At 40.5% G+C, this 11,811-nt stretch overlaps 1 protein-coding gene across 8 annotated transcripts; it reads left to right on the plus strand.

Annotated features, from left to right (window-relative positions):
• The first annotated feature begins 159 nt into the window (after positions 1-159).
• On the plus strand, positions 160-9,510 carry LOC6613282 (potassium voltage-gated channel protein Shaw). Of its 8 annotated transcripts, none has more exons than XR_004362242.1 (10): positions 160-438; positions 2,796-2,825; positions 2,889-3,493; positions 3,549-3,666; positions 3,726-3,920; positions 4,263-4,481; positions 4,551-5,154; positions 5,541-5,669; positions 6,795-7,109; positions 8,608-8,696. XR_004362242.1 is itself a non-coding variant. In XM_032723571.1 (10 exons), exons 4-10 carry the CDS (start codon positions 3,285-3,287, stop codon positions 8,931-8,933), a joined length of 1,818 nt encoding a protein of 605 aa, XP_032579462.1. In that variant the 5' UTR covers positions 160-438; positions 2,796-2,825; positions 2,889-3,012; positions 3,283-3,284; the 3' UTR covers positions 8,934-9,510. The 8 variants fall into 8 exon arrangements, 5 of the variants coding, with proteins under 5 accessions (XP_032579462.1, XP_032579443.1, XP_032579441.1 ...); XR_004362241.1 differs by having other exon boundaries at positions 8,590-8,677; XR_004362243.1 differs by lacking the exon at positions 6,795-7,109 and adding an exon at positions 7,568-7,817 and having other exon boundaries at positions 8,590-8,675.
• Positions 9,511-11,811: the final 2,301 nt, after the last annotated feature.

The following is an 11,811-nucleotide window of genomic DNA, read 5'->3' on the forward strand; positions in this document are numbered from 1 at the left end:
AAATGAAAAATGGAAGAGTGACAGTGCGCATGCACTCGATTCTGAGATGAAAAACAAATCAACATCCCTCCAGAGAGAGAGAGAGAGAACGGAGCATGAAAATTCCATCGGTGTTGGTTCGGTTTGTTCGGATTCCTTTTCAGTTTGTTAAATCGCCTCGAACGGTTCGGAACGCGCGCGCGAAGAGATCGGACGGCCAACTCCCCGGAAAGAAAGAAAAATAGTGGAAGGAGGCGCCCCCACAAGGCGAACGAGTGTAGTGTAGTAGTGAAATAGTCCTCGATTTAGTTTACCCCTTTTCCGCAATTTTCACCAAGCCCGAAACATTGGCTTTCCTGTGCTTTTCCCACTTTTCCTGCGACCAGACTCCCCAAAATCCCCAGTATCGGAACTATGTTTATGGGCAGAGCGCAACGAGGCCGCAGGATGAGAGAATAGGTGAGAATGGGTGAGAAATCGGAGAAGGCGGGACAGGGATATGGATATGAATATGGATGTGGATATGGTTTTCTTCCACGGCGAATGGCTATGGGGTATATGCACATGGGGGCAGATGGAGGAGTTCTCCTCAACATCAGCCTTTAAAGTCGATCCTGCGGTGGCGGACAATAAGGAAGTTTGTGATACACCAAAAACGGAAAAATCGATGCGTGCGCGACGACAACACACACGTGTATGTCCTGCTGTGTGTGTGTATATCAAGTATACGCCAAGTTAACCGAGGCAGGCAACTTCATACCACAACAAAAACACGCTACTTACAAAACACTCCTGACCTACTGTGTGTGCACCACCCCTTCCATTTCCATTTTCCCCCCCCCAGCTTTTCCCCACAGGAGGCAGTTAAGCCACCTTCTAACTACTTTACTTGCGTGTAATGTTCTTTTTGGGGGAAGGAAAGTCGGTTAAAAAAATATCGCAGGAGGGAAGAAAAATGCCGAAACCCATTTTAAATACTTCTGGTTGTGGCCAAAATTTGTGTGTTTTCTAGGGGAGCTTACAAGTTGGCCCCCGCTCATTAGAAGTGAATAAATAATGCGGCTAAATATATACGTACGTATATGTGCACCATATGTATGTATATACTCACACTTTAAAGCCATGAATATTAAGCTAGAGTTTGGCAATCCCGAAACGGCAGCAGAGTGTGTATAACATAATCATTAGCATTAATTGCAACTGAATTCCACCACTTTCCCGGACAGGAAAACTGCCCTCAGCGTGTGTTTGGCTTGTTTGTTTTGTTTATAAAGCCTCATGAAAATCGTGTGAGTTGTTTTGTATTTTTATGGCGCTGATTCGAAAATCGAGAATCCGAATTGAGGGGCAGCCGGCTGCGAGTAAACATCGAATGGACAATGATGGGAATCGACAACAGAAAAAGAACAGCCGGACAGACAGGGACAGGCGGACATTTGGACCAAAAAAGTCAGACGGACATGACGCTGTTGCTCACTTTGTGTACATGATGTGCACACAGCCTTGGCCAATACAATAGTGCCCTTTCCACATCTACATATATACACAGAGCCGGGAAATGGTCGCAGAAATCAAAGAGATTTGAAGTAACTCATAGAACTGTCAAAAAGTGTGCAAAGAATAGAATCTATCTATCTATTGTTATTTAGCTTTCTGAAAACATTATTATACTGCACTTTGGTTGTAAGGACATTTCCGGAGTTATATTCTTGGCCGCTGCTGTAGCGGAGAGTACCCAGTACCCAGATACATTTGTATCGGTGCGTGCGAGAGTGTAAACAATGCAGCGCCAAAACTAAATATTGTTTAAGAACAAATATTTGCCTTTTGTGCAAATCACGAAAGGCAATTTCATTATTCCGTAACGTTCAGCTCCTTTTATATTTTTTTTTTTATTATATACCAAAAGAATAGTATTTTTCGTGCCACTCACCTAAATTGATGACGCTATCGATGATACGGTTCAACTATATTTAGTCAGATCTCGGAAAAAGGTACAATAATCATCGGTGGGATGCGCTTCACGAGCTGCTAATGGGTCAATTCAATCGAAGCGAATATTATTGTCTATTTTCCAAATAAATGGCCTTAGACTGAGTGTTGGGTTTGTTGATTCTAAAAATTTATGCGGCGTAGAAGTACTCGCTAAATAAAGTGAATCCAGGCATTGAATCATCGGATGCATACATCAATTCAAAGAAGGCGTTACTTCAACCGATTCCATCCGGCACACTTTGATACATAACTGAATCATTTCGATTTGGAATAACTGATCTATGTTAATTATCTTTTGGATAAACAAATTGCCCGGTATTCTTCCATAATCCAAAGATGTGCGAAAGTTGGCCACGCATCTGAAATGATATGAAATATTTGAATTTCCCAATGATTTGTATACCCCAAATATTGATTTAGAATCAATAATTTGTATGCCATACTTTTCGAGGCGAGGTCAGGAGATTTGGTGTGGGTACTTTTGAAAATCTTCAGCGATTAATTATTATTACAAATTTTTAAAGTAGTAAGTGTAGAAATATTTCTCCAAAATGTATTACATTTTCCATGGACACCCTCTAAATTAGTTTTTCCTAAAAATAGTTGTGCGTGCGTATATAAAAGCAGTTTTGGATATGCAGCACATGTGTCTAGGCCATTAAACTCATAATTACGAACCATTAAATTGAAGGGATCCATACGTCGTCTCCTCAAAATGAATGTGTAATTACTTCACGAATGCCACGAAAACTTTCTATACTAAATATGCCTTCAACTAAAGTAAAAGAAGGAATTTAAAGTCCTAAACCTTTCTATTGCAGCGGCATGTTGTCCAACTCAGCCCCAACATAGTGAGTAGCTTGATTGCAAGGATCAATGGAGGTGTTCCTAACATCTGGCCAAATATTTTCCAGTGGTGGTCCGAGGTCCTGAGGCCTGATCCCCATTGGGTGCCGAAGAGTGGATCGAAGTGGTGCCTTGAAGGAGTGGTACGCATAACTGCATAAATCGTGGGCAAGGACAACGAAAAGCATTCAGGTTGGCTAGCGAAACCGCAGAACAATAAAGTTCCAAAAACAATAGAAAACATAAGCCCACACAAAACACACTCACCAAAGAAACATTAAGCCAAAACCACAAACAGAAGTTTTACTTTACCTATTACCTTATTTGTTTAATCTTAATTTAATTAACAAATTATACAAAAAGAAACCGTTCAGCCTCACACCGATTGGTTGGCTTTTGAGCTCCTCTTGATCCTGACAATGACTTATATACCTAAAAAAATGCAACACTATGCGCATGCAGCCATGAATCTGATCAACATGGACTCGGAGAACCGGGTGGTGCTCAATGTGGGTGGCATTAGGCACGAAACCTACAAGGCCACGCTGAAGAAGATTCCGGCTACGCGATTATCGCGATTGACAGAGGCGCTGGCCAACTATGATCCGATACTGAATGAGTACTTCTTTGATCGGCATCCGGGCGTCTTCGCGCAAGTGCTCAACTATTACAGGTGGGTGTCCTAGAATCAGATTGCTATATATTACTCACAATTCATAATCGAACAGAACTGGAAAGCTGCATTATCCCACGGATGTGTGTGGTCCGCTGTTTGAGGAGGAATTGGAGTTCTGGGGCCTAGACTCGAACCAAGTGGAGCCCTGCTGTTGGATGACCTACACACAGGTTAGTGCCATATTATATTTAAAAATTCATAAAATTAAACCCTATTTTATCACTTGCAGCATCGCGACACCCAGGAAACCCTAGCCGTACTCGATCGTCTCGATCTGGATACGGAAAAACCGTCCGAGGAGGAATTGGCACGCAAATTCGGCTTCGAGGAGGACTACTACAAAGGCACCATATCCTGGTGGCAGGAAATGAAGCCGCGCATTTGGTCCTTGTTCGATGAGCCCTACAGTTCCAATGCAGCCAAGGTAATGCATATCTATAGATGTTTTGCATTGCATTCTATATTTATCAAAGTCTTTCATCATTCCATGCAAAATTGCATTTGTCAGAGGAAACACTTTAATTCATTTTTCAATTAAGATATATGCATGCTGAACAATTTTCCGAATGAGTGAAAAATCCACTTTAAATGCATTCTAATAAGTAATTATACTATACTTACAAATACACAAACGGCTAGACATCTATTTTTATTACAAGTGAATGCATATCCAAGCATATAACCACATTAATCATCCCAACAAATCGCTATAGATACTAGATTTATTTAAATATATTATTTATACCAATTCTCGACTATCTTTTAGACTATTGGCGTGGTTTCGGTGTTCTTCATCTGCATTTCGATCCTGTCGTTCTGCCTGAAGACCCATCCCGATATGCGGGTACCCATCGTCCGGAACATTACAGTGAAAACTGCGAATGGAAGTAATGGCTGGTTCTTGGACAAAACGCAGACCAATGCGCACATAGCCTTCTTCTATATCGAATGCGTGTGCAATGCCTGGTTTACCTTTGAAATATTGGTAAGGGATCATAACTGTTTAGAAACTCCCAGTAAAGACCTTTAATAACTATCATATCCTTTTATCCAGGTGCGCTTTATCTCATCGCCGAACAAGTGGGAGTTCATCAAGTCATCTGTTAACATCATAGACTACATAGCGACGCTTAGTTTTTATATCGATCTAGTGCTTCAGCGGTTCGCATCGCACCTGGAGAACGCTGACATCCTCGAGTTCTTCTCGATCATCCGCATCATGCGTCTGTTCAAGCTGACGCGCCACTCGTCCGGACTGAAGATCCTGATCCAGACGTTCCGGGCCTCGGCCAAGGAGCTGACCCTGCTGGTGTTCTTCCTCGTCCTGGGCATCGTGATCTTCGCCAGCCTCGTCTACTACGCGGAGCGCATCCAGCCCAATCCGCACAACGACTTCAACAGCATACCGCTGGGCCTGTGGTGGGCCCTGGTCACCATGACTACCGTCGGCTACGGCGACATGGCCCCCAAAACCTACATCGGCATGTTCGTGGGCGCCCTCTGCGCCCTGGCCGGCGTACTAACCATCGCACTGCCAGTGCCCGTCATCGTCAGCAACTTCGCCATGTACTACTCGCACACGCAGGCCAGGGCCAAACTGCCAAAGAAGCGGAGACGAGTGCTTCCCGTCGAGCAGCCGCGCCAGCCCAGACTGCCAGGTGAGTATATCTACCTTCAGTTAGTCATACAGCATAAACAAAAGATGAGGAAATTTCAAACCAAACTCAGAATATCAAATCTATTCACTATTTTAAAGTTACCTCAAATACGTACGTATATTTTCTAGAAAATGCACAAGCATCCAACTTTCATTTGCTGATTTATTGAAATTACATTTACTATCCGAGACGTCCAAATATATCGTAAATTACGATTAATGCGAATATAATGCAAATAGAATCGTGTATAATAAATTAAGCATTGAGGCGTGTTTACAATATGGCGTAAATTAGTAGGAGAAATAGGGGAATAATACTATATATTCATTACTACTAGCTAGAAATTTGTGTACTAACTAATTGTACTAACTTATTGTATCTTCCAGGTGCCCCTGGTGGTGTCAGTGGCTGCGGCACCCCGGGCTCGGGTCCCCACTCCGGTCCCATGGGATCCGGCGGAACTGGACCACGTCGCATGAACAATAAAACAAAGGACCTGGTCAGCCCCAAGTCAGGTGAGTCTCTGAGTGTCCTTAAAGGAGTTACACCACACTGATTCCCGCAAACCAAGCAAAATGCAAGCCAAAGCTAAAGCCACCAACAAAGTACAAAATAAAAAGTAAAAAAGAAAAACCTATTGGAACCGAACTCAGCTTTAAAAAGGCACCGCCAAAATGTCTTCCACTAAAAGTACTGAGGACGAGCAAACCAGCTAATACAAACCAAACAAGTTCTTAACCAGTCTTTAAAAGCTCGCACAGCTGCACCCTCAGTTCAAAAGTAATCGAGTTCAATGGATTAACTTTGCAATACACAACCCAGTAATAAATACTCGTTATCCTTTGTGCCGTCTCGCAGTTTCTCCTGGCAAATGAATATGAATAGTAAAAGATATTAATTTAAGAGCCCAGTAAATGCTGCCACGAAATGCGAATCTTTGCCCATAACGAACCCTGATTTTGGGTGCGCTTCCCCTTTTGGCTAAACTATATCCATTATATAACATATCATTCGTCGTGTACGTGTATATATGTACTCTATGTAATTACCATGCATTTAAGGCTTCTTTATTCATACTCCAGTTTATCAATTTCAAGCTTAGCTTTAATTTCACGCAAATCATTCAAAGGAAATTTAATGGTGTATCTTGGAGCTTAAGTGGAAAATCGATGGGAATGTTAAGGAATAATTATTACTAGCCAAATATAAATTTCTACAAATATTGGTTACCTTTTCCTAATTATTTTAACATACTTATCGATCTACAAATTACTTGAACTCCAAGCGTAAAGCCAAAGATTCAAGTCATTTCCATATCATATATGTACTAAGCAGACCTTTACTTTTTCTTCATCCATCGAAGGCATACTTGTATATTCAAAGTCATCGCCCTTCAATCAGTTTGGGATGTACTTTATTCCATTGAGTCAGCAAAATACAAGAATATGTATCGCAATATATACTTTTTACCTTTCTTCAATGATTTTTATACCCAGATACGAGACTCTATTTTATATATGTACCTATTTCAACCATTGATTTTTGATATCTATGCTCCAACACACTTTCGTTTACTTTAATATAATTTCATTTTATTGATAAACGATCCAATCCAAACCCCAAAAATCTTGTGTAAATAGATGAATATACAACAATGATTGGCAAACCGCGCGATGGCAAAAAGAGCAGGCTGCTCTAAGCCAACAAACACAACAGCAACAACATGAACCACGATACGACAACAACCACAACAGAACCAGCTGAAGAACCCAAAAACCCCACATACCATTACTTCCAAGCTAGAACTTGCAATGCGAGATGATGATGATACTTTCTGTATAAGAATTTGGCAAACTGATCTATGAGTAAACGAAGGAAAAGTTGAGAGTAAACGAAAACGCAACCCAGGGACTGGATAAAGATCATATAGCGGATATAGACCAAATCGGATTGTGGTACGTGGATCTGGATGCCAAATAGCCATAGATATATGATTACTCGTATGGTTACTTTGAATATGGACGACGTCTGCTACTGATATCTACTGTTACTACTACCACTTCAAACTGCTATATAATCGTATATATAACTACAATATGTAATTTTCTACGTGTTTTCCTCTCTCTCTATTTCTCCACCTATCTTTACATAAGTTATATTATATACTCTCTATATATCGTGTACGTGTTGTTCTTCAGTTCTGGCTCGTTCGTTTCTTCGTTAGCAGTGTATAAGATACTATATACTATATTCAGATCTGTAAACGTATCCTCTCTCATTCTCTATGTGTGCGTGTGTAACCTTGTGACCTTTCGTTCTAGTCTAATTGCCCCGAATCAGAGATCCCCTAGCTATGTAATTGATCGAAAAACTTGGAATATACTTTGTATTATCTCGAACTCTTGTATTTCAGATATGGCCTTCAGTTTCGACTAAAACAGAAAACAGAACAGAACCAGAAAGATATTTTGTAATTTGATAAGCCAGCTCAAGACACAGTATAAAAAAAACCAGAAAAACTCGGCAACAAAATCGAAAAAAAATCGAAACAAAATCAAAACGAAACCTCAGTTATATACGAAATGTAAAGAAATAAGAAATCCCCGGTTCGTTCATCTATCATCTAACTATCAGCTAACCAAAACTCGGACTCTGCTGGGCGGGTGTGTGTTGGTTAAGAAACCTTTATTAACTACCCCTAACAACCTCCAACTTTCTTGCTCTCTTCCAACCCGAAAAATCCCCAACTAAAAGTGTCAAATAGTTGAAAAACTTGGAAACTAGTTCGTAGCAAGCAGAAACTCTAGAGTTTAGAGCCACCTTCACAAATCCGATTTCCCAGCATTTGATTCTACAAAGTTTTACCCCCCCACTCTCTGCCTGAGTCCAACTTATCCAACCGAGCGGAAATCTTTGCCGAACGTAGTTTGCAGATATTGTATCTAGCCTTATGTGTGTGTTTATTTGCCGAGCATGCTGCATGTGACCCGATTTTGACCTGAGTCTTGGAGTGTGATTAGTGTTTCCATAGTTGTGTGTGATGTTTGTAATCATGTTCGTGTTACACCCCTCCCAACAAAACCACCCCCCACCAACCCTCGTATATCGTAGTAACCAAGTGCACCCAGTAATATACCATCAGCAATTTTGAAAAAAATATAAAAAAAATAAGAAACAAAGTTGCCTCCCACCTGCCATATGAAAATCAAAGTTTACCAGATTTGGAAACTCCAGCTTGACTAACCGACTTAATGAAAATAATATTTATTTCTCTCTCTCTTTTTCTTTCTCTGTTTTTCTCTTACTCTTCCCGGACTTCCCACTGCTATATCTATCTATTGTTTCCGGCTATATAACTCCACCTACTCCACCTACTTCCTATCCACCCGAAACCGAAACTGATAATCCTTTCTGTGGCGGGGTTAAAACAAAAAGTTGCTCAACTTTTCGCAGGTCCGCTGGGCGCAAGCATTGTGGCCATGAGTCCCCGGACAATGCTGGATCTCAATCCTGCCCTGGCGATGGGCAAGCCTACGTTTCAGCCCCGTATACCCACCCCCTTGGCAGCCACGCCCCCTCCCCCGGTCAGTTCCGCTGGGGGGCTGACGGCATCTGGAATTGGAGCCACTTCAGCCACTGGAGCCACGAGTGCACCACAACCAGCAGCAGCACCACTACCCAGCATTGCGGTGTCCACCACAGCGAGTGTGGGCAAGGATTTGGGCATCTCGACCACCACCACCACGGCCCAGGAGACCAGCAAGAAGGCGTTCCTCTAAGGGAGCAGCCCAGCCAAGGACTCAGCCACCTGCTATTTATATTTATCCACGATCCCCATATCCCCCAATAAGCAATATCTTACATATTCGATGTCATACAGAGCCTTCGCATACGAATTCACTTATAACAAAGATGGTGTGTTTCAAAGTTAGCAAAAGGATCCTAACCTAGTCGTATCACTGACTTGACATCGTCTTTGTTTTCCTCATATCACTCACTGTGTTTCGCAAAGCCTCATATCGAAAATTATCGAATTGAATATCATATATTCACCAACGAGTCTACAATGGATCAGAATTAGCTGGAGATCAACCATAAATCAAATATCGATTGTGATGCTATATTATGAAAAGTATTCTTTGATTTCAGCAGAGGTTTAGGATATTACTCTATATAAGCATTTTGACTGTTATTATATATTAGTTGCTTACTTTTATATACCGAATCCTATGTATTATGTCACTCTGAAATGAAATGGCCAATATTAAAGCAATACTTTGGTTCAAGACCAGCTATACACTTAGCTAAAAATTACCTTTCTGTTTAATCCAGCAATAAAATATGTTCTTAACCTAATATATTCGTATTCTAATAGTGATCTATCCATCTCTGATACCTAGACTCGCAATTTGTGTTGACCATATCACGACATACCTATCAATATCGAACCTAAGCATAACATTAGCTAAATATAGATAATCCAATTGCTTGACGCCAACAATTTACCATCGAGAGTTAACCAAGACAGAGCGGAAACCATGTTTTTAACCATACAAAGTGTTTTTACCGATTGCAAGCTTGCTAACGATCCATTTTTCTATATAAGCCATAGATATTAAATCGACAAGCAGTGTATATAATCCTAAATGCTTTACAACTCGGTTTGCCAGTTCCTTATGCGTTGTGTAAAGACTCGACTGCCCCCATCAGTTCTCGTGGGGCAGGGGCAGTTCGGTTGAAAGCTTTAATTTTATATATTTACTATATAGAGGGGGACTCCAACTCAAACGCGGCTTGAGAAGCTTAATTAAACAGAAACCAATCAAAAAGGTACATCTACTTTTTTAAAATTCATTCGGGCCCAGCGCACGTGTTGACTTCAACTTTTTCCCGAACTAAAAATAGGAGAGGTGCTGATTTCTTCAGCGAAAGACGCCAAAGTTTTCCGGGGAAAAGTTGAAGCCGAAGAAAAACAAACGAAATTTTTCAACTGTTGGCACTTTTCGCTCATCACTCACTCACTTACATGCTGGGATTACTCGGTAAGCTGGGAGTAAAATCGCTTCTTATATTTTTCCAGACCGAAAAGTTGGCTCACATATCAACAAGCTAGGGAACCTTAAAGAAAATTTCGAATTTTCCGTCAGTTAAAATGCAAATTATTTCTATTAAATTTTGTTTGGTTCTCCGCAAGCAACGACTTCCCTGAGTAAATGCAAAACAAACAAAGAATCCAGAAGCGGCAGGGAATTCCTTACAGTTCCTTTCAGTTAACTTGAATTTGTTGAGAAAGTTTACAAATTGCTGTGGGGTTAAGTGGGTGGAGTTAGCCCAAAAACTCACTGGGCGGGTTAAAAAAATAAGCAAACAGGTTAGCAAATTGTTTTTCCCCAATTTTCCTTTGATTTCACTTGCGCAAGTCATTAGCTAATTCTCTTGTACATTTTGAATATACATATTTATACATATATCTCTCTCAGCAGTCATTTTGCCCACATAATTGTAAGAATAAACATGATAATTACTGAAAACAAACAGTGGAACAAAAAGAAGCGGAATAATGAGATGCAAAACTTAAGCAACATTAAGATCGAAGATGGGCAACAAATAAACGAAGTTTGGGTAACATTTGTTAAGTTTTTATAATGAACAAAGCATTAATAATAACTAAATTAATATTAAATATTGCAAGCTATAGGAAATGGATACAAACAATTGTTTATATCGTTTCGTTTTCTCGCTATGATTTCGAAACAGTTTTTTAATTGTATAGTTAAGCAAATTGTATACTATTTGAACTAAACAAAACAAATTGTTCTCTCAATAACTCTTGAACAAAGAAAATTAAGCTAATTATATATACATTTATTATTATATATATAATTGAAAAAATATATATATATGAATTTAAAAAAATAAAATGCAATAAAGAAATCTATTGAACACCAAGCACAACGAATTTACTCAAGTGGAAAATGTGTTTTAAGTTTAAAATCAGCAAAATATCATTTAATGTTTTAATTTTTTTAAATAATTTTAAGTCATCATAGCTTGCATACATGTATTTCTCCACCTTTGCACTTTATCACAGACTTTTAAATTTGTTGCCATGCTTTTTAAAATTCCACTCTGGCTGGCGCTTGCGAACCACTTTATTGCCAATTTCGGCATTTGTTTCGATTTCATTACCAAAATTTGCTATTGCAATAACAGCTCAGACACTCGGGCCAACAAAAGGCGAAACAAAAGAGAAGTAACGCTTTGGCCCCCGAGGGCCTGACCTTCAACACTTGGTGTAAAAGACCCATGTAGGCGAATAGCTCCAGCCAACCAAGTGCGAATCGGGTCTTGGTCTGCTCCATTCACCTCTTTTTTGGCCCTTGGCGATGGTCCAATAAAGCGCTTCATTAACCAGAGACTTTTCGGATGGGTTTTGGGGCTGGGATGGGGCTTAACATGGAGCTGCGCTGGACTGGGCTGGAGCACCCCAACGAAAAGAGCACAAATTCCAATGCCTAAACGGGGACGGGAGGAATTCCCTCATCCTAGGACCGTTGCTATTTCGGACTGGCCTCAATCAACAGTTGGTTCTAAAAGGGGGGATTTGGGGTGGTGCCTAAGCACTCGGATGGTTAGTGGTTTTATGGAAGAAGAGCA

Source organism: Drosophila sechellia, chromosome 2L (assembly GCF_004382195.2).
Source record: "Drosophila sechellia strain sech25 chromosome 2L, ASM438219v1, whole genome shotgun sequence".
Classification (NCBI taxonomy): Eukaryota; Metazoa; Arthropoda; class Insecta; order Diptera; family Drosophilidae; genus Drosophila; species Drosophila sechellia.